This window comes from Stegostoma tigrinum, chromosome 7 (genome assembly GCF_030684315.1).
Source record: "Stegostoma tigrinum isolate sSteTig4 chromosome 7, sSteTig4.hap1, whole genome shotgun sequence".
Classification (NCBI taxonomy): domain Eukaryota; kingdom Metazoa; phylum Chordata; class Chondrichthyes; order Orectolobiformes; family Stegostomatidae; genus Stegostoma; species Stegostoma tigrinum.
In genome coordinates this window covers 68,669,913-68,693,923 of record NC_081360.1, presented here as the reverse complement: position 1 = coordinate 68,693,923, position 24,011 = coordinate 68,669,913, and the positions used below count along the sequence as shown (strand labels likewise).

Here is a 24,011-nt window from a genome sequence, read left to right as displayed (position 1 = left end):
AAATAGATTTCAGTTTGAGAAAGGGACACTTGGGCCAGAAACAAATGAGCTAAAATTAAATAAGGCAGAGTTGGTTGGAGTGGACTGGGAAAGGAGTTCAGCAGCAAAGTTGTGGAACAATAGCAGTCATTTAAGAAAATAGCTCGTGGCACACAACAAGGATACATCAAAGTGTGAAAGAAGTATTCAACAAAGACAACCATGATTAACCAGGGAACCTGGTGTTAGCATCAAATTGAAATAAAATGCAGCAAAGATTACTGGTAAAACATGGATTGCATGTGTTTTAATATCCATCAAAACATTACCAAAGGGGGAAAATAAAAGAGGGAGATGATTCAATTTGAGGGTAAACTTGCGAGTAATCTCAAAACAGACAGCAAAAAGTTATTTAAATACATAAAAAGGAAGTGAGAAACCAAAGTGACCATAGGGTCCTTAGAGAATGAGGGTGGGGAAATAGGAAATGGAAGAGGAATTGAATGAATACTTTGTATCAAACATCACGGTACAAGGCAATAACAGCATTCCACTAATACTAAATAATCTAGGGACAAAGAGGAGGACAGGGTATAAATACAAAAACTCTCACTAGAAAAAAAAAGCTAATGAGGAAATAAATGGGCTAAAGACTGATAAGCCCTCTGAGCCTGATGAAATGTATCCTAAGGTATAAAAGGAAGTATTTAGAAATAGCTAATACACTAGTAGTGATTTTCAAAGAATACTTAGTCTCTAGAAAATTCTCAGAGGATTGGAAAATTAACAATGCAGCCCCTTTATTTTACAAGTGAAAGAAAAAGTGGGAAACTCAAAGTAATTACACCATAGCCTTAGCAGACCACAGGGCTGCTCTGTCATGATGGACACAACTATGGTGCTTTAACCTAAGTGTCACCACACCTTGAGTGAGGAGGGTCCTTCATAGTAACCTGAGCCAGTGCAAGAATTGAACTGTCACTATCTCATTTACTCTTTATTGTAAACCAGCCATCCAGCCAATTAAAGTAATTGACCCCCTAGAAGCTAACTATAGGCAATCAGCTTAACATCTATTATATGGAAAGTGTGAAGGCATATAATAAAGAATATAATATGATTAAGCAGGGTCACCATGGCTTCATAAGGGAGAAATCATGCCCACCAAGTTTGTTAACAATTGCTTGAGGAGGTAATAAGCAGGAAAGGCAAGAAGCAAGCAGTCAATGTATGATGTTTGATAAGGTACCATACACTGGGGTACTAACAAGCTAAAAGCAGAGAAATGTAGGCAATTGAAATATAATATGGGAAATTGTGAAGTTGCGCAATTTGGCAGGAAGAAGAGAAGCTGAATATTATTTAATTAGAGAAAGATTACAGAAACCTATAGCACGTAAGTATATATATATATATTCAATAGGCAATAGGGAAGGCAGACAGAAAGAGAAAGAAATGTTGGCATGGGAACATAGTAATTTCTTGAAGTGGCAGTCAGCTAAAGAAGTTCAGGCTCATTTCTAAAGAGAGTGTAGGTGTTCCACAAAGCACTGGCCCAGTGTGCATTTCGTCTTCCTTGTATACACGAAGCCACATTGTGGACAAAATTGAATGAAGTGTACATAAATCTCTGCTTCACCTGGAAAGTGTGCCTGAGGCCTTGGATAGTGAGTAGGCAGGAAGCAAATGATTGCATGGAAAGGTGCCAAAGGAGTGTAAGGAGTTGTTAGAGTGGGTTAGAGTGTCCTAGACAGAGTCCCGACAGAATGTTAATAAGGGTGAAGAGGGGCATACAGTCTGGTAATAGCATCCTGCTGGAGGTGGTGGAAGTGCCAGCTTATGATCCTTTGGATGTGGAGGCTAGTGAGGTGGAAAGTGAATGTAGAAGCTAGATACATGGAGACAGTGCTAAAGAGAGGAAGAGAAAAGAGCGGAGGTAAGCAAAGGAGTTGATCAAAAGTTAGGACAGAGATAAATACTGAATGGGGTGCTGTCAAAAGGCGCGAATAGTTGAATACAGTTTGGCTATGCTCGGAGCACTCTATACAGAGCAAGATCTCAGGGTATCAGTTTCCACTCTGTTGAGGCTAGGCCATTAAATAAATTCAAGGCGGAGATTTCTAATCAGTAAGGGAAAAGGCAGGAAAGAGAAGTTGAGGATTATCAGATTAACCATGTTCTTATTGAATGGCAAAGCTAACTCAAAGGGGCAAAGACCTGCTTCTGCTCCTATATCTTATGACTTAATTGGAGAGATGGTATTCACACTATGTATGAAATAGAGTAGTTGAAGCTGGAAACTGTAACAATATCAGTGAATTGAATCTTTTAAATAATATGCTAAAAGGAGTGACCAGTGAGGAAGATTGTGTGTAGTGATGAAAGATAATTGCTTTGATAAAAGAGCAGATGCAGCTACTGGGAAACTGGACCAAAAATAAATCAAGATACAAATATTCTGTATTTCTTCATTCAGATTGAGATGGCAGCTAGGTGATTGACATGCTTGAAGTTTTTAATACATTTTACAACCACTACCCAGTGGAGTTGTATCTTTCTTTGTTTGACCTTAATAACTTCAAATTTGAAATAATTAGGTGTAGAATGAATGGAGATTAATTAAAACAGCTTTTGTGGTAAGATTTGGTGCAATCTGCCTTGATGAATAGCTAATAAAAGCCAGTTTTAATTTTAGGTAATCATGCATGTAACTTTTTTTGCAGCAAATGTACATTTTCAGCACACAGCAGAGCTGATACAACACCTGGTGAAAGCAGAAAGAAACTATACACTACAGGTATTGAATTTCTAATTAATATATATTTACAATGTAGTGCAACAAATCTAGAGGTTGAGGTAACTAAATGAATTAGACCCTTAGAGCATTGTTTAAAGACCCATCTTATTGTCTTTGAATCCTAGAGGAAATCCACTTCATGCCATTATAATATTCACCTTATTTCATTCCAATCTGGCTAAAGATCAAGCTTACCTATATTCAACAATAGAGTTGGATTTTCAGATCCACTGTAGATGCTTCTACTTATCACTAGTCAACACTGAGTACCAGGCAACAGTTAAGTAATGTGATGAAGACTAGAAAGAATCAACATTCTTGGGCATATGAACACCAGGAGGAAGGTAATGGAACCCGTGATGAAAATGCCATGGAAATAAAGATGGGCCTTTCCTCGAGTTACAAACCATCAGTGTATAACAAGTCAGTAAAAGAGTATTTGAACTCTGGTTGTATTTGAGTGACAATCATGATATGTGATAACACTAATTTGGAATTTGACAGCCTGTATTTAATTTCAAGTGGTTAGAAGTCAGAACAAGTAATATTTATAATAATAAATGCTCTTATTTTAGTCATATAAATTTACAGCTATGACAGAGTAACATTTCCACATCTCACTTTGTTTAGAGCACAAGATGAGTTCCATTGAATAGCTTTTAAATGGAATCTAATTCATACTTGATTACTGACAATAAGAATGTCATCTCAAATCAACAATTGCTATTATCACTGACAATCATTTAGGTAATTATGATACACCTAATGTGTTCACTTGACACAATTGTCTAACTAATTGTAATACTCAATTGTTAGCACAGTTAAAATATATCTTAATCGTTAAAGTTAACTATTGTATATTTAAAATAACATTTGCCATATGTCTCACTAACCTTTTATTTTGTTTATGAGACAGATTTATCCAGATGAAGGCCATTTTATTACAGCTGAAAAAAGCAAGCATCATATGTACAGTGCTATCCTCAACTTTTTCAGAGAGTGCCTCAAGCAAGAAACACCTATATTACAGAAGGAACCAGAGGACGATGAATAAAATCAGAAACTCGTTAAACTGGAAAAAATAAAGAAAACTCAGTATACTGAAGACAAAGCTAATAGTCCAGAACTCTCAGAACCCAGCATTAAGTACCACTGTTAGTGGAAGTGCAGAAGTACCAGGGCAGCTGCAAGAAATTCACAGAAACAGCACATTAGAGATTATGAATCTGATGACTGGCAAAAAGGATTTGAAATTCATGTGCCAGGTCCAGGATTATTTTCAAAGGAACCATATTTAAACAATTTTTGGGAATACATTGACCTGTTAGCACATTTAAACAAAAGTCAGAATTCCAGTTGTGCATATGCATGTGTATTTTGTTTGGCTTCACTGCTGTATAGGTTAATACTTGTTGATTGGTAACAACATTTAAAGAGAACACATTTATTTTCTTTTTAACTTTGTATTGTCACTTGCACAAAAATTATGACATATATATTATGATGTGCATTCTTTTTGTCAGAAACCAGATATTGTAGTTTGCAAATTCAAAACCATCCAGTTTCCCTGACGTCTCATTAATTAAATAAACAGAATTTTTATAAGTCTTTTCAAAAGTAGAATGTGTTTTCAAAACATGTGGTATTGTGTATTATGCATTAGTTTATCGTTCCCACATAAGATAATCTTGCTTTTGCAATATATCCACTTTAATTTTAACTAACAATATAGCAATTCCCAATTTAGTACAGATCAGGTGATTAAAGATCGGATATAATAAGTCTGTTATTGGCAAATTGTTACAACTTCCAATAACCTTTGTGCTTGAGCGAATTTCTTCATTCCATCAAGCTCACTGGAAATCAGAATTACATTTACCAAATCTTGTTTCAAAATTCAAAACAATAATCATAATACATCAAATTGCCTCTTTCAATTTGATTTTCCCAATGGGAGCAATATTCAGATACAGGACATTTCAATGACTAATGATTAAAATCTCTTTTAAATACCATTATTGATGTATCTTCCAGCATTCATTATTATCATTACACCTATAAATTTCAGCCTTGCTAGAATGCCCTGGTTTAAATCTGGAGGGAAATAATTCCTGAGGATTTCTTCTTATATGCTGGTTGTCAAAATAATTTGAATTTTGTTAGCCCCATATCCACATCTTAATGAGTGAACTTATCCAAAGGGAATATGAGATAACAGTAAGACATCCATAATGAATTGAGGCATTGTGTCTTCAAAATAGTTGCAAAGTCTGCCATCATGTGGCCAAAAGCTAAAAGACTTGAATCTAGCTGAACACTTAACTGAATAAACAACAAAACTTCCCATTCCAATGATAAAACCTCTTCTGAACATCTTTGCTAATGCCAGTTTTATAGTTGTAAATATGTAGAATATAAATAGTTTGTATAAAAACTTTTATGAAAAGGTATTTTATTTTCTGTTATTACTAAATCAAAAATAGAAGATGAAAGAGCAAATTAATCGCCAACTTTAAGGGCATTTAAATGGTCATTGGATAAACAAATGGATGATAATGGAATAGTGTAGGTTAGATGGGTTTCAGTTTGGTTTCACAGGTTGGCGCAACATCGAGGGCCAAAGGTTCTGTACTGTGCTGTAATGTTCTATGTTCTGATTGCTAACTTTATGTTATACTCCTTATTCCACCCTTCCCAAACATGATCCTGTTTTGAGATTCATAAGATCACACAAAGGATACACGTCAAAGGTGTGGAGATTTATGGATAACTAAGTTACCTGATATAATAATTTTCAAGGAAGCAAGGTTTAAATAGGTCATCTTGCTCATGATTGAGTAATACAAAAACAAAATACTATCATGACTTGATGTGTATTTGTTGACACTGTGGCTCTGTTATATAAAATTTTAGGAATTGCTTTATTTGTAGTTATGGTAAAACTTAAGTGGTTGAATGGTAAAAGATACCTGTAGGGAGATGCATGACTGGAAATAATAAAATAGCAAATACTGCTGTTTTTCTCTTGAATTGTTAAGGGTAGGTTCCTGAGATTATATTCTTCACTTCACCAGAGCCCTAATATAACTTGTAACATGATCATGTTGTTATTCAAGAACAACCTGGCACAGCAAACACAGATTTGACGAGGCTGATGCTTGCATTTGAAGAAACATAAGTACTGTCTGGTATAACAAAGTGTGGAGCTGGATGAACACAGCAGGCCAAGCAGCATCTTAGGAGCACAAAAGCTGACCTTTCGGCCTAGACCCTTGTAGCTCATTTTTCAGGCAATTCAGTTTGATATTATAATTATAATATTATAGTATTAATGTCAAGCAAAAAGATGCATGCAGTTAACTTACAGATACTCAAGTTGTTTTACTCAAGTTATTGAATAATTCAAATAAACAACACAGACAATATTTTGGTTTTGGAAACAATAAGAGCTGTCTGTGTTGAGTGTGATAATGGGAACTGCAGATGCTGGAGAATCCAAGATAACAAAGTGTGGAGCTGGATGAACACAGCAGGCCAAGCAGCATCTCAGGTGCACATCTCAGAGCTGTCCATGTTATCAGCTCCAACCCATACAATTTTGTTGATGTTTTCATGGTGCTGCAGTCTAGTATTTTTCATGTCTATTACACATCAGTTTAAAAGATAAGCAACTAATAATAACCAAGAAAAAAATCACAGAAAATTAATAAACAAAAAACACATATACACTCTGCTTTCCAATTTGCCACACCATTAATAAATATGTAACATATTTAAAATACACAAAATGCATACTGCATGCAACTATGATTATTGAGATCCAATGCTTAATAACAACATTGTTTGTTCATTTTTAATTTCTGAGTCAAAAATGAAATTAGCCACACCAGATTTTCAAAATAGCCAGTTGTTGAAACATTAGACAGTATATTTGTTATTTTAGACCTGAGACTGTTGGAATAGTCAAGTCTAGATACAGGCATATTTTCTATTAAATTAATATGTATCCATTATTTTCGATATTCATTTAAACAAATACCTTAAAACTGTTTATTTTATATCATAAGCATTGGTAAAAGTGCATAGGTACAAACCAAACTGGCTCAGAAAACAAAATTTGCACATTTCTAAACAGTGTTTCTGTCATCATTAACTCCCGAATTAACCCTTCTACAGAAAGAAATCCCTAAGATTGTTTGCATCTATTTTTCAAAAAGGAATTGTTTTCATGCTCATATTTTTGGAATAATTCATGGATCACACTGTATTGGTAATGACATTAGTGCACAAACTCCAAATAACTACCAGAATTATGAAGAGCTGACAAACTATGGCAACAAGCCACATGTTTATAGCCAGGTAATGAGGGGTGAATCAACTCACATTTTCAAACACCTAGTTTGGTCATCTCAAAAGTGCAAATCATTTTACCATGTGGCTATGCTTTTCTCCAGTTAAAATCCAAATTCCTATTTTCATCAGAACCAACGAACAATGCAAGGTTTTTCTTGGAAAAAAAAACAATTGTAAAAGCAGGAAAATCAAGGAAAATAATAAAAAGGTGGCCTCAAACATACATTTCTGTGGGATTTCACATACATGGCCAGGCATAAAGTTAAAAACAGATAATGTCCAGTAAAGATGGGTGGCACGGTAGCTCAGTGGTTAGCACTGCTGCCTCACAGCGCAAGGAACCTGGGTTCAATTCCACCCTCGTGCATTGTCTGTGTGGAGTTTGTACATTTTCCCCATGTCTGTGTGGATTTCCTCCAGGTGCTTTGGTTTCCTCCCACAGTCAAAAGATGTGCAAGTTAGATGGATTGGCCATGCTAAATTGCCTGTTGTGTTCTGGGACGAGTAGATTAGGTCGGGTATAGGGTGATGTGTCTGGGTGGGATGCTCTGAGGATCGTCGTGAATTTGTTGGGCAGAAGGGCCTGTTTCCACACTAGGGATTCTATGATTCTGAAGATGATTTTTACAGAAATTTACTGAATGAAGACTTTCTTGGGAGTACTTGGGTTGTAAGTGTTTAACCTGAGACAATAGTTGGTTCGTGGATTTCTATGACCATTGCAGTTGTCCTTCTTAATATCCACATATTTCTATCTAATCAAATCAAAATTGTCACTGGGCACTTCTTCTTGAAAAATAGAAACATAGAGTTCTCCAGCCTCCTTCAGTTTTGCAATCAAAAATTTCATATCACTGTCTGCCAAAAACAATTTCTTGAAAAACAGCATCTTTGTGCATTTTGGGTCTGAACACATTTTCAGAAGATGACTGGTCAAGTCTTCTAAAGCAACAGAGCCAACCACAGAGCATGCCCTCTCCACTCTAACCGCAGAGGTCAGGCCTGCACCTGGATGTCGTGGATGGAAGGGAGAAAGAAAACATACTGGGGGCACATAGGTGCACAGATGCCATATTGTATATATGCACCTCATCACAGTTGACAAGATATTTTCTCTTATACAGTTATAATGTCTCCCATCATCATTGTCAGATCAAGTTAAGTCACACCTATGTGGGAGATCTGAAGTCTGTTTATATGCCACAAGGATGTGAATCATTTCAATCAATAAACATTACTCTCTTCTCATAAGTGACCATAAAGATAGCATTGTACATCAGGGATCCTTAAACATTAACATTCAACACTGCAATGAAAGCATTTCATGTTCACATGGAGCACACAGAGGTTAAAGGCAATGGCCAGGGAATGTATCAGGACAAGGCCTGTACCCACAAAGTGTGTGTTAGTATTTAAGGATGTGCAAGAGTGTAGAATCAGACATGATTACACACAACTCACTAGGGAACTTGTGTGCAACCAAGGCCTACAGCAAGCTGGCTTCTACACCCTCCTAACTTTGTATGCTATTCATCGTTGTGTCTCATCATAAATATCCTACCTCTATACTGCTTTTAAAATTACACAATGGCCAAGATTTTGTCATCTGAATGTGGGAGGTGGAATGTGGAATGTGGCATTAGCAATTGCAACTGACTCTGTGCTCCAAAGAGGAGGTTCATCAGCTTGAGTTCCAGTCAGATTAAGAGCTGACCAGGAAGTTTCCTGGAGGCTTGCAGGCCCTGTAATTTAAATATCACTTTTCCAGGTAATTTTATGTCCTAGAGACTATCCTTGGAGGACTAGCCTTCAGAAGATCCATCGGTGAAAATGCAAGTCATTTTGTTTGTGATTTCACAGAGTTGGGGTTGTAGAGAGGTGGATATCAGCGAGGCAAAGCTAAGCAATGTGATTTTCAGCAATCACCCACATCACTATCCAAATTGACCCTAGACTGAGGCAATTGGAGATAACGCCTGAACTGGTAAACAGGTCAGGGAAGCAAATTGGAAACAAACAATATTGTTTGGCAGGAAGGCAGGCAATCAGTCAAGTGGCAAGTTGAAGCCTTTAAGTGGCAATTAAGTGACCATTTAATGAATGAAAGGTTGTCAGTCACCAATGAACTTGTGCGCCCATCACTTAATTGCCAAGATGGTGAGTAGGACAAACAAATGTGTCAGTTGGCTCTGGAAGAATATTAACACCCGTCTCGTCATCTGATTCACCAACTCTGAAGGAGAAGAAAATTGGTCTCAAAATATCGGTATCTGAATTGGTCGATGGAAGCATGAATTTGAATGGTAGTGCATTTTGATTATCTCTGCCTTCTTGCTGTTCTTCCACTGCCTAATCATAACCAGGTTGCTCCTCTTGACTATTGCAAGAAAGAAAGGTGCAAGAATATGGTTGTGGTTTCACCCTCACATGGGAGGGTGAAAAGAGATAAATGTTGTCATCAGCTGCAACTTGGAAGTTAGAAGACAGTGTGTGATGAGACAGAAGTGAGATCTGAGAAGGAGGTTCAAACAGCAGCAAACTACTGCAGATGCTGAAGATTTGAAATAAAAATGAAGAAAAAAGAATGGCAGACAAATTCAGTAAACCTAGCAACAATTTGTGGAGCAAGAAACAGAATTAAGTTGAGATCAATACGACTTTTCTTCAGAACTGAAGGGAGCGAGCGGATAATGATTATTATGCTATTGCCAAATGGGTTAGAAGAACAATTAAAACAGATGGTTGGTATGCCCAGCGCAAAAGATTAAAGGAAGTAATAGTGGTATGAATGAGGGATATAGAACATAGAACATAGAACATAGAACAGTACAGCACAGAACAGGCCCTTCAGCCCACAATGTTGTGCCGACCATTGATCCTCATGTATGCACCCTCAAATTTCTGTGACCATATACATGTCCAGCAGTCTCTTAAATGACCCCAATGACCTTGCTTCCACAACTGCTGCTGGCAACGCATTCCATGCTCCCACAACTCTCTGCGTAAAGAACCTGCCTCTGACATCCCCTCTATACTTTCCTCCAAACAGCTTAAAACTATGACCTCTCGTGCTAGCCATTTCTGCCCTGGGAAATAGTCTCTGGCTATCAACTCTATCTATGCCTCTCATTATCTTGTATACCTCAATTAGGTCCCCTCTCCTCCTCCTTTTCTCCAATGAAAAGAGACCGAGCTCAGTCAACCTCTCTTCATAAGATAAGCCCTCCAGTCCAGGCAGCATCCTGGTAAACCTCCTCTGAACCCTCTCCAAAGCATCCACATCTTTCCTATAATAGGGCGCCCAGAACTGGATGCAGTATTCCAAGTGCGGTCTAACCAAAGTTTTATAGAGCTGCAACAAGATCTCACGACTCTTAAACTCAATCCCCCTGTTAATGAAAGCCAAAACACCATATGCTTTCTTAACAACCCTGTCCACTTGGGTGGCCATTTTAAGGGATCTATGTATCTGCACACCAAGATCCCTCTGTTCCTCCACGCTGCCAAGAATCCTCTCCTTAATCCTGTACTCAGCTTTCAAATTCGACCTTCCAAAATGCATCACCTCGCATTTATCCAGGTTGAACTCCATCTGCCACCTCTCAGCCCATCTCTGCATCCTGTCAATGTCCCGCTGCAGCCTACAACAGCCCTCTACACTGTCAACGACACCTCCGACCTTTGTGTCGTCTGCAAACTTGCTGACCCATCCTTCAATCCCCTCGTCCAAGTCATTAATAAAAATTACAAACAGTAGAGGCCCAAGGACAGAGCCCTGTGGAACTCCACTCACCACTGAATATAGATGCAGTATAGGTGTTAATCATCAGTCAATAAAGATCTGCTCTGAAAAGAAAGCGCATGGAAAAAGTACACAGGGGTTTATGGAGGGAGGTGCAATCAAAATGGAATGCTAATGCACCGAATTTAGAGTAGAATAGAATTCCTACAATGTGGAAACAAGCCATTCTGCCCATTGAGCCCACACCGACTCTCCAGAGAGCAGTCCATTTTGACACAACCCTCCTACACTATCCCTGCATTTCCCATGGCCAATCCACCCGACCTGCACATCCCTAGATGCTATGGGCAATTTAGGATGGACAATACACCTAACATGCATATCTATGGCCTTGTTGAACTTAAGGCTGAGAAGTACCAGAAAATGAGGTGTCATTCCTCTAGCTTGTATTGGGCTTCAATGGAGCATTTCAACTAGAACAGAAATGATGTCATGATAGCAAGATGGTATATTGAAATAGCAAGCAATTGAAAGGTTGTGATCATTCTTAGAGACAGAGCAGAGATGTTTTTAACAAAGCCATCAGCCAGTCTGCATTTGGTCTCGCCTTCTTAGGGGTGACAGAGGAGTGGGCCGGGGTGTCACAAAGGAATGGTTCCTGCATAATATTGACCAAGTGGAGGTGTGGGGCATGGTGATGTGAGTGGAGAGGAGAATGGGAAGATGCATTTGGTAGAACCATCCTGCTGGATATGGTGGAAATGGCAGACCCTTTGAATGAAAGGCTGCTGAGATGGAAAGTGAGGTTGAAAGGAACCATTGTCATTGTCAGAAGATAAAGGTTAATTATTTAATCTGCTGCAAATCACATTTCTCTGCCATGTTTGGTTAAGTGCAACTAAAGACAAAATAATTTTTACACAATGTGCAAAAGTCAGATCTGCATCTATTAAATTTGATGTGTTTCATGCACATTGAGTATTTATAATTTGTGTAGAATCTGAAGATCTGCTGTGCTGGAGCTTCAAGCCAATTGGATTTCTTTACAGAGTGGACAAAAGATATAAAATATGATAAATGCAAATTTCATACTTACTTCAGATCTTCAGTACATGCTAGTAAAATATATCACACACTACCAAGTTTGAATTATGTTTTAAGTACAGTATGCCATATGTATTTACCACTCAAATGAAGGGCACCACCTCTCCAACGGCTAGCTGACTATAAATTCACTACAGATTAATATTGCATTTGAAATATAAACATTTGGCTCCCATTCAATTAAGTGTACCATCTACTTTGTGAGTACAGGTCTCTAGATTATGCAGGTCCACTACAGTATTCTCAATGTATTTGAAAACATGATCCACTTTTAGTGGACTGTGAAACAAAAATGAAAGTTAGTTATGCCATGGCAGAATTTTCTGGTCTGAGGTAAGAGGCAGGAAGAACATTTTGTTATATGGGTTGGGGTGGTGTCCTACCTGACCCCACTAGCTTCCACCGTCACCAGAAATAAGAGCTGGATGAGAAAGTCTGTGGATAAACTCTCCAAACTGTAGCTATTTGAGGCTTTTAAAGGTCATAAGAGGGCTTCAGACTGCCATCACAGACATTAATTCAATTGCAAGAACACAATTGTTAGTGGGCTTGCCAATATGTAGCCTTCCCAGAGACAAATACAGCATGGGTTGCTCATTGGTTCGGGTCTAGAGATGCCTTCAATTAAAGGCCTGATTGATGGTATGACATAGGGTGGGGGTGGGTTGCGGCTGTTGACCACAAACTTTAACCACCCATCTGCCTCATTTTTAACCTCTCAGCTTCCCTTTCCCTGCAACGTCCACTCCTGGAAACTACTTTACCCCTGCAACAAATCAATGACCTTGCCCCGGATACTTTGTCTCTGGAGTTGCATTCCCAGCAAAAGCCATGGCCTCCCACATGGATCTGCCAAGCACAAGGGCTGCTATCCTCTGATGGATGGCAGTTCCTTTTGTGGAAGAACCTGCATTCTGGAGAATGTAATTCTAGAGTAGGCCAGTGTGCTCAAAACTGCCTGAGTTTTGGCCAAAGTTGCAGTGGGCCTCCTCAGAAGATGAAATGTTGAAGATGAAGAGATTCATGTTGCCAATGGTGTTTCTGCCCATGTGGTGGGAATGATAAAACCTGTCACCTTAAAAGGTATGATATTTTCATTTTGGCACATTTGGTCTTTTCACCAGCAGTAAAGTGGACAAAACCTCTATTCTCAGCAGTGACATTCCTCACTATAATTTAGACAGGCAGAGAGGGAAATCCCAATCCTTATCAGAGTAAACCTGTCCTTGGACAAGCATATGGACGTACACGGAATAGTGTAGGTTAGATGGGCTTCAGATCGGTATGAGAGGTCGGCACAACATCGAGGGCCGAAGGACCTATACTGTGCTGTAATGTTCTATGTTCTATGTTCAGTTTCACTTATGAAATTCAGAGTAAAATTTGGAATTGTGTTAAAGAAAATGTTTTAATTCTACTTTTTGCTTAATTAGGTTATTACTGTCAAAATTCTAAAGATATTGCTATTTCTACTTCCAGTTTATCAGTATGAGAATTTGTAGACTTGCAAAATCCAGCCAAATGTCAAGGTTTGTAAATGTTATTAATTTTCATTATAATTTATAATTTAATCAGACAACGACAGGAGTGATAGGAAAGAGATGGGAAAGGTCATAAGAGCCAATTGAAAAAAACTAACCCAGATCCATTATTAGATTCTGTGGAAAACCTCAACTTCTCCAAAGAGCAAGTTAATTTTATTTATTGTTACTGTCATGACCATCAAATGGCCAGAAAAAGTTTAGACTAATATAATTCATAAAGTTCCTATTTTATTCTCTAATGATTCAAGTTAAAGTACGCAAGCAGGCAAACTTTTACTTAAATAGTTTAACATTATTTATAAGTTATTACTGAAAGTTCCTTTCGTATAAAGAAGTCAGGTTATTTACAATAATTTATAGGTAGGAAGGTTATAACAGTGATGGATAGAGCACACTTTAAGTGTAAGTTTGCTCATGAGAAAAAAAAAGTCTCAAAAGTCACTTGAGTATACTATTAGGGCCACTTGTTTTATTTACTTCTTGCTGAAGCAAAGAGGTTAACACTTAGAAGTCACAGTTGCAATGGTTTAAATGGTATAGTTGAAATTTTCGTGTACAGGTGACTTTTTCCAAACAGCAGCTTTCTAGAGGGAGAGAGAAGATTCTTTATTCTTCATTAGTTCTGTGGTTTCAAAACTTTCCATCTGATATTACTTAACAGAACATTATTTGGATTTGTGTTCTTTCTGTTTTTGAAGTCCTCTCCTTGTTCAAAGCTCTCATCTGATGTGTTTTTTTTCAGACTTCGCACAGGTCTGCATCTTAAGATGATTGTGCAGTGAGTTTTATAAGTTTCAAATTGTTAAAAAAGTAGTTTTCAGACTGATGAATAATATTTCCAAAGGTGAGGTTCGATCAATGCTGTAGGTTGTAGCTAGACCCACATACTGCTTTTAGCTGATGTAATCATTTTTTTTAATGGCAGAGTTATCAATTCATCTGGCTCCCACTTTGATGTCTGTTGAGGCAGGAAATGCTGTCTTGTGCATTGGAAGGATCCATTGTGTTGACCACAATGAAGAACTTTCAAAATGTCTCCTTTTGAGAATTTAGATTGCAACACATTTCAATAGGTTTTGAGCATAAGAACTGGGAGCAGGAGTAGATAATTCAGCTCCTCGAGGCTGCTCCTCTATTTGATATGATCATAGCTGGCTGAATCTCAGCTTTGACTTCATTTTCCCATTAATTAACCCTTCACTAATTAAAAATCTATCTAATTCCTCCTTAAATTTAATCAGTATCCTGGCATCCAGAGCACTCTGGCATGGTGAATCCCACAGATTCATGACCTTTTCAGAAAAGTAATTCCTCCTCACCTCTGTACTAAATCTGCCACCCTTTAGCCTAAATCTATGACTTCTCATTCTAGATGGCCCCACAAGGGGCCAATTAGGCCTCCTCCCATTCTTTTAACTGTGGCAAGTACAGGCCTCAACTGCTCAATCTCTCCTCAAAATGCAGCCTTTCACCTTTGGAATTAATCTCGCGAATTTTCTCTGAACTGCCTCCAAAGCAGTTATATCCTTCCTCAAGTAAGAAGATGAAAATTGTGTGCAATTCTCCAGATGCAGTCTCAGCTATGAATCGAGCAATTGTAACAACACTTCCTTACTCCATACTTTTACCATTAAATGTCAAAATTCCATTTGCCCTCTTTATTGCTTGCAGACTAGTTTTTTGTGACTCATTCATGAGGACACGCAGATCTGTCTGCACTGGAGCATTTCAAAGTTTCTCTCCATGCAGATAACAGGTAACCTATTATTCTTCTGACCAATTTTGGCCCATTCACCTAAACTATCCTTATCAATTTGTATATTTCTTATTTCTTCATTATAATTTACCTTTCTGATCTATTTTAGTGTTGACAGTAAATGTGGCTACAGTGCATTCTATCCCTGCCACCAAGTCATTAATATAGATTATAAGTAGTTTGAGACCTAAGGACCGAACCCCAATATTTACAGCTTGCCGAAAAGAAAAAGAACTACATATCCTGACTCTTTGTTTTCTGTTGGCTTGCCAATTCTTTACTAAGCTAGTACATTATACATTGCCCTATGTGATCTTATATAATGTCTTCAATTTTTGTGCGGCATTTTAGTTCATGTTTTCTGGAAAGCCCATTCTCCACGTTGTTTGTTACAATTTACCCTTTGTAAACCCAAATGTCCTCTTACTATTTCCCTAATAAGATTCTAACAATTTCTCAATGACATATATTAAATTAACGGATCTATAGTTTCCTATTGGCACATTCCTCCATTTTGAATAAGGGCATTACATTAGTATTTTTCCAATCCACTGGAATCTGTCCAGTATCCAGAGAATTCTGAAGTATTATAATATATGTATTCATTGTCTCTGCTGCCACAACCTTTAAAAATCTAGGGTATAGATTTCAAGCATTCCATGTCCATGGGCATTCTTATCCAGCATTTGGCAGCCTCTAAAAACCCTCACAGTGCAACTCTGCCCCAATTATAGGATACTTCTGTATGTCAATGCTGCACCAGCAAGTATCATTTTAATGTTGCTGCCAGGAAGCTTTGTGCTCAGGGACACCTACATTTCTCATGATTGGGCCAGGCTTCAGCTCCAACATATTGTTTGCTGTTATGAGCCAACTTAGTTAGTCATGTACTGCATTACCTTGTATTTTTGAACCTTGCCACAAAACCAGATATGTTAGGAAATTCAGCACAGTCTAAACCAGGAACTTTGCTTAGTTTACAGAACTCCTCAGTCAAGTCAAGGGGATAGCTTTCAATCAGCGTCCCAGCTGTCTAAGTCAGAGCCAGCCCATGAAAACCTGGCCCTGTTCATGAGCTGAACTGTGTCCCTGGTACACTATTTTCTTGCTGCAGCATGACAATGATTGCTGCTGGGGCAGCCTGAATCACAGCATTAAAATGCAGAAGCATCCTATAAGTGGATCAGAGAGGTGGCATGAGGGTTCTTAGAGACCAACCCTTGTCAGACTCCAATATCTTGGATGTGAGGTGCATGCGGCTGGAGCCCATGAAATGTGCCCTCAGATGTTGGTATCTGCAGGTCTTTTGGAACAAATGGTGAAATGAATTTGTCAGGTACACACTCTGATTTCCATGTCAAATTTTCCTCATGTCCAACTTATTTGGTGCAATACAGGAAGTGGAATGCTAACAATGTAAGTTGTGTTGTTAATAATACACTTAACAAGAGTACAATGGGATCTTGATCAGATATGCCAATGGTTGAAGAGATACAGATGAAATTTATTAGATTAATGTGGGGTGCTGCAGTTTGGAAAGGCAAGTCAGAGCAGGACTTATAAACTTAATGATAAGGTCCTGGGGGGTGTTGCTGATCAGAAATCTTGAAGTGCATGTTCATAGTTTTTTGAAATTGGAGTCGCAGGTAGATGGGATAGTGAAGAAGACATTTGGAATGCTTGCCTTTCTTTGTCAGCGCATTGAGTATAGAAGTTGGAAGGTCAAGTTGGGCTGTACAGGATATTGATTAGGCCATTTTGTAGTATTGTGTGTAGTTCTTGCCTCCCTCCAAAAGGAAGGATTTGTAAAACTCGAAAGGGTTCAGAAAAGTTTTACAAGGATGTTGCCAGGATCAGAGTGTTTGAGTCATAAGGAGAGGCTAAATAAGTTAGGGCTATTTTCCCTTGGAAGCCGGGGGCAGGGGGGGGTGACCTTATAGAGATTTATAAAATCACGAAGGACATGGATAGGATAAAGAGGTAAGGTCTTTTCCACGGAGCAGGGGATTCCAAAACTACAAGGCAGAGTTTTAAGGTGAAAAGAAAAAGATATAAAAAGGACCTAAGGGCCAACTTTTTCACACAGAGGGTGGTGCGTATATGCTTGAGCTGCCAGACGTAGTGAAGGAGGCTGGCATGATTGCAATACTTAAAACGCATCTGGATGGTTATGACTAGGGAGGGTTTAGAGGGATGTGAGCTAAATGCTGGCTAATGGGACCAATTTATACAGGTTATCTGGTCAGCATGGACGAGTTGGGTTAAAAGGTTTGTTTCCATGATGTATTTCTCTATGACTCTATTCAATAACCCCCTTTAATTGGCAACTCACTACTGCCCAGCAAGAAACCCCTATGCCACTTGTCAAAAGCATAAAAGGTAGAGGGTGGTACTCACAACATCAAGATAGATGCTGTCGGACTTCTTGAGTGATTCTGCCACAGATCATGTCACACAAACCTCTTTAAGATTCCTTCCATGAACACAATCTAGTATTACAATCTTTCCCAGGAATTAAGAGAAATCCTTACTCCTTTATTCACCCTCCAGCAAATTGTGTAAAATCTGAGAAGTAGATTTTACACAATATGAGAGGCAAAACACTATGTCCAGACCACGAATTAGGTTGTAAACTGCAGAACAATTCCATTAAAAAGGCAATGGATAAACTGTAGCAATAGACAATTAAGTTGCACTTTATTTCTCCCTAATCGATTTAAAATTGCCAAACAGTGTCACCTTTTGATCATTCTGACAACAATAGTAGACTTGGCTCACCATCTATAATGCAATAAATGGGGTTATGTCAATCCAAAAGGCTACATTTTTGCTGTAGTGTCAGCTAACCAAAGTTGAGATTTTATTTAGTTCCAAATCGACCAGCTGTGTAGGAAACTAACAGAGATACGATCTGGCTCTTGTCTTGTAAATTAAACAGTCATCTTGAGAGATGATATGAGCCTGAAACAGCAGGATTTCAAACTGCTCTGGAGATGCAATGTAATTTGAGAAACAGAATGAATCTTCTAGTATCAAGACCTTCAAACAATGTGATTCGCTCCAAAATGTCACTTAGAGCCTCAGAATTCCAGAAACAATACAGCGTATTTTTCTTTCACAAATATGAATTATTTTGTTGTTTGCTGCATTAAATGTCATCTGGCATGTGCCCATCATTCCAACAACCTGTCTACGTCTTTTTGAAGTTCTACAATATCCTCCTCATGGTTGACAGTATTTCAAGTATTACATCATCTGCACATTCTGGCAGATTATCGATGCACCAAGGTCTAGTTCATTAATGCTTCAAGAAGAGCAAACATGATTCCTAGGGAATGCCATTATAATTCTGAGATAACAAGGTGTAGAGCTGGATGAACACAGCAGACCAAGCAGCTTGAGAGCTGCATTGGTGGTGGGTAGGGCGACTTTGGCGTCAGTGTTGTTGGTGTTGGCAGCGCAAGTGGCGACGTTGGCATCAGTGGTGTCATCTTTGCCATCGTCAGGTGGTGCCAGCAGCAATATTGGTGTCAGCGTCATTGGCGGAAGTGATGTCATCGCTCTCTCAATGTCAGCGATGGGAGTGGCAGCATCCGCGGTGTGAATGGCAGCAGTAGCAGCATGTTTTCTGGCAGTGGAAGTGATGTGAATGGCTTTGGCAGAAGTGGTGAGATCAGTAGTGTTAATGGGAGAGGAGATGTTGACCACATGGCCAATGGCACTAGGCACATTGAGGAGGAGGTTCTTTAATTTTGTTCCAAATTGCCACTCCTGGGGCTTCCCAACACTTTTGTTAACTTTTCCTCTCTTTCCCTGATTCCCACCCACCTGGCCACACCAAAGTAACACACAAACAACCCACTGATCTCAGACATATCAGAACCAATACATTTGCTAATTAACTCTGTGCTAGCATCAGCAAACACACTCCTCTCCACCACCACACATTTTTGTAAAGGGGATGCTATGTTCGAATTTCAGGATAGGCTCTTGCATTCACTTTTCAGCAGATTTTCTAGCTCAGGGGCCTCAGTGCTTATAGAACATAGAACATTACAGCACAGTACAGGCCCTTCGGCCCTCGATGTTGTGCTGACCTGTCATACCGATCTCAAGCCCGTCTAACCTACACTATTCCATGTACGTCCATATGCTTATCCAATGACGACTTAAATGTACCTAAAGTTGGCGAATCTACTACTGTTGCAGGTGAAGCGTTCCATTCCCTTACTGCTCTCTGAGTAAAGAAACTACCTCTGATGTCTGTCCTATATCTTTCACCCCTCAATTTAAAGCTATGCCCCCTCGTGCTCACCATCACCATCCTAGGAAAAAGGCTCTCCCTATCCACCTTATCTAACCCTCTGATTATTTTATATGTTTCAATTAAGTCACCTCTCAACCTTCTTCTCTCTAATGAAAACAGCCTCAAGTCCCTCAGCCTTTCCTCATAAGACCATCCCTCCATACCAGGCAACATCCTAGTAAATCTCCTCTGCACCCTTTCCAAAGCTTCCACATCCTTCTTATAATGCGGTGACCAGAACTGTACACAATACTCCAAGTGCGGCCGCAGCAGAGTTTTGTACAGCTGCAGCATAACCTCTTGGTTCCGGAACTTGATCCCTTTATTAATAAAAGCTAAAACACTGTATGCCTTCTTAACAGCCCTGTCAACCTGGGTGGTAACTTTCAATGATCTGTGTACATGGACACCGAGATCTCTCTGCTCATCCACACTACTAAGAATCTTACCATTAGCCCAGTACTTTGCATTCCAGTTACTCCAACCAAAATGTATCACTTCACAGTTGTCCGCATTAAACTCCATTTACCACCTCTCAGACCAGCTCTGCAGCTTATGTATGTCTCTCTGCAACCTACAGCATCCTTCGTCACTATCCACAACTCTACCAACCTTAGTGTCATCTGCAAATTTACTAACACATCCTTCTCCACCCTCATCCAGGTCATTTATAAAAATGACAAACAGCAGTGGACCCAACACTGACCCTTGCGGTATACCATTAGTAACTAGTCTCCAGGATGAACATTTCCCATCAACTACCACCCTCTGTCTTCTTTCAGCAAGCCAATTTCTGATCCAAACTGCTATATCTCCCACAATTCCATTCCTCCGCATTTTGTACAATACCCTACTGTGAGGAACCTTATCAAATGCCTTGCTGAAATCCATATACACCACGTCAACCGGTTTACTCTCACCTACCTGTTTGGTCACCTTCTCAAAGAACTCAATAAGGTTTGTGAGGCATGACCTACCTATCACAAAACCGTGCTGACTATCCCTAATCAATTTATTCTTTTCTAGATGATTATAAATCCTATCCCTTATAACCTTTTCCAATACTTTACCAACAACTGAGGTAAGGCTCACTGGTCTATAATTACCAGGGTTGTCTCTACTCCACTTCTTGAACAGGGGAACCACATTTGCTATCCTCCAGTTGTCTGGCACTATTCCTGGAGACAATGACGAGCTAAAGATCAATGCCAAAGTCTCGGCAATCTCCTCCCTGGCTTCCCAGAGGATCCTAGGATAAATCCTATCCGGCCCTGGGGACTTATCTATCTTCAGATTTCTATCTAGGATTTCTAATACCTCTTCCTCGTGAACCTCAATCCCGCCTAGATGACAGCCTCCTGAACATGGGAGGAGTACACAAGCCTGTATAACATGCATGTTTCATGGTCTTTTAAGAGATATGTTTCTATTTCAAGATGATTTGAAGAATGACACACAACTGGAAGCATGCTGATCTTTGTAATTTAATAACTGATTCTTAACATAGATACTGCTGTTTCTGTGAATGTAATATTTATGCATAATATTTGGCTATAATAAGTGTCTCTTGGACTAATACCACAATATCCACATCCAATGTTTTATGTTATGGTGGTAAAATAAACATTGCCACAATCAGGAACAATATTACACCGGAGGCAGAAATCACGTCATAGTCAGCAACACAGCCATCTGGAACAAAAAGGCTTCAAGAGCTTGGTGGTAGACATTTGAAAAACTAATTGAAGAATAATCAGCCAACAGTGTTGGATATTTGAGAATGTGGGCAATCAGCAGATCAATTTCTCTGAATCACATGGCTGTACAGATCTCTAGCTAGGGACAACAATAAAACACAGCTAATTTAATTTTGACGACAATGTGTAACTCCTTCACGATAAAATAAATTTCCAAGAATGTCTTACTTGGAAATTCAAAGTCTGAAATTACAAATATAATCAATACTGAAGGCTACACATCTGTACTGAAAGTCTACCTCTGCCTTGAGGAAAAGAAAAGGAATGGCTGCTCATCTGTTTTTTTTAAATAATCACAGTTAAGCTATTCTGGAAACACAGACCTAAATCCCCTGCAAAAAGTAGAGATTGTGTAAAAAATCTCACAGAAAAAGGCTCTACATTTAAAAGCTTTACATCCATGCAAACTTCTGTCACTTCTGCCATTTGTTTTATTAACATCAGCACAAAAATGTAAAAAGCCTATGTGATGTCATTATTTCCTATTTGGTGTGAACAGCACCTAAAGGCAGAAACCTGTAACTACAAGTCTACAATTTTTAAAGAAATACATTAAAAGAACCAAAGCCAATGGAGTAGTAAATTTAATCTACGCTGACAAAGTCAGTGACACACCGCTTAAGATAGAGAGTACAACGTTTTTGAGGCAGAATCATAAATAGCCAAAAATTAATTATACGTTGGGCCATATTCACTTACACCCTTACTGAATTACAGCAATGCAAACACTGTACACAGTTCTATTTTACAGTTTAATTGACAGAAAAGAGTATTAAAGATCTTGCTTGCCATTTGCAAGGAGAAACTGCACATATTTACTGCAACCAATCTTTCCACTGATGGGCAGAAAGATTCAGAAAATATCAGGAAGCAGCTCAAATACAAGCTCATGATAACAATTGGTTACAAAATCAATAGATTCCAACTCATGCCATATAGACAGGCAGACAGAATAGACTATGAGTCCATTCATCAGCTCATCAGAACATAAGAACTAGGAGCAGGAGTAGGCCATCTGACCCCTCGAGCCTGCCCTGCCATTTAATAAGATCACGGCTGATCTTTTTGAGACTCAGCTCCACTTACCCACCCACTCACCATTACCCTTAATTCCTTTACTGTTCAAAAATTTATCTAGCCTTGCCTTAGAAACATTCAGTGAGGTAGCTTCAGCTGCTTCACTGGGCAGAGAATTCCACAGATTCACAAGCCTTTGAGTGAAGAAGCCCCTCCTGTCCTGAGTCCTACATCTGCTTCCCTTTATTTTCACCTGCTAGCAGAAACAACCTCCCTGCCTCGACCTTATCTATTCCCTTCAAAATCTTATATGTTTCTATAAGATCTCCCCTCATTCTTCTGAATTAAATGAGTATAATCCCAGCCTACTCAGTCTCTGTTCATAATCCAACCCTCTCAACTCTAGAATCAACCAAGTGAATCTCCTCTGCACCCCCTCCAGTGCTGGTATATCTCTTCTCAAGTAAGGAAACCAAAACTGCACACAGTACTCCAGGTGTGGCCTCACCAGGACTCTATACAGCTGCAGCACAGCCTCCCTGTTGTTAAACTCCATCCCTCGAGCAATGGCAGACAAATTTCCATTTGCCTTTTTAATTACCTGCTGCACCTGCAATCCGACCTTCGGCGATTCATGCACAAGGACACCCAAGTCCCTCTGCACAGCAGCATGCTGCAATATTTTACCATTTAAAACATAGTCCATTTGTTGTTATTCCTACCAAGATGGATGTCCTCACACTTATCAACATTGTACTCCATCCGCCAGGCCTTTGCCCACTCACTTAGACTATCTATATACCTCTGCAGACTTTCAGTGTCTTCTGCACACTTTGCTTTACCACTCTCCTTAGTGTCATCCGCAAATTTTGGCACACCACACTTAGTCCCCAACTCCAAATCATCTATTTAGATTGTAAACAACACTGATCCCTGAGGCACACCACTAGCAACTGCCCTCCAACCAGAAAAACACCCTTTTATCCCTACTCTTTGTTTTCTACTATTCAACTAATCCTTTATCCTTGCCAATACATTACCTGTAATACCATGCAATGCTATCTTATGTAGCAGCCTTTGGTGCGGCACCTTGCCAAACACCTTCTGGAAATCTAGATACACCACATCCACAGGTTCCCCATTGTCCACCATGCAATTAATGTCCTCAAAGAATTCTACCAAATTAGTTAAACATGACCTGCCCTTCATGAACCCAAGCTGGTGTTCCCAGTGGGGCAATTTATATCCAGATGTCTTGCTATTTCTTGCTTAATGATAGATTCAAGCATTTTCCCTATGACCGAAGTTAAGCTAACTGGCCTTTAGTTACCTGCTTTTTGTCTACTTCCTTTTTTAAACAGTGACATCACATTGGCTGTTTTCCAATCTGCAGCAACCACCCCAGAGTCCAGTGAATTTTGGTAAATAATTACTAGCGCATTTGTTATTTTCCCTATCACCTCTTTTAATACCCTGGGATGCATTTCATCAGGGCCAGGAGACATGTCTACCTTTAGCCCCATTAGCTTGCCCAGCACTGCCTCCTTAGTGATAATGATGCTTTCTAGGTCCTCACCTGTTCTAACCTTCTTGCCCCCGCCACAACTGCCCCAAGAGGATCCCCCTCGTTCTCACACACCACCCCACCAACCTCCG

The 24,011-nt window shown here is 39.2% G+C and overlaps 1 protein-coding gene across 2 annotated transcripts in view; it reads left to right on the top strand.

The window, feature by feature from the left end:
- The window catches only part of LOC125453891 (inactive dipeptidyl peptidase 10-like), a 1,598,661-nt gene extending 1,592,855 nt beyond the window's left edge, over window positions 1-5,806 (top strand). For both annotated transcript variants that reach the window (XM_048534000.1, XM_048534001.2), the window contains exons 25-26: window positions 2,703-2,776; window positions 3,693-5,806. In XM_048534000.1, the coding sequence (XP_048389957.1) occupies window positions 2,703-2,776; window positions 3,693-3,830 (212 nt within the window). In that variant the 3' untranslated portion in view covers window positions 3,831-5,806. The remainder of the gene's footprint in view (window positions 1-2,702; window positions 2,777-3,692) is intronic.
- Window positions 5,807-24,011: the final 18,205 nt, after the last annotated feature.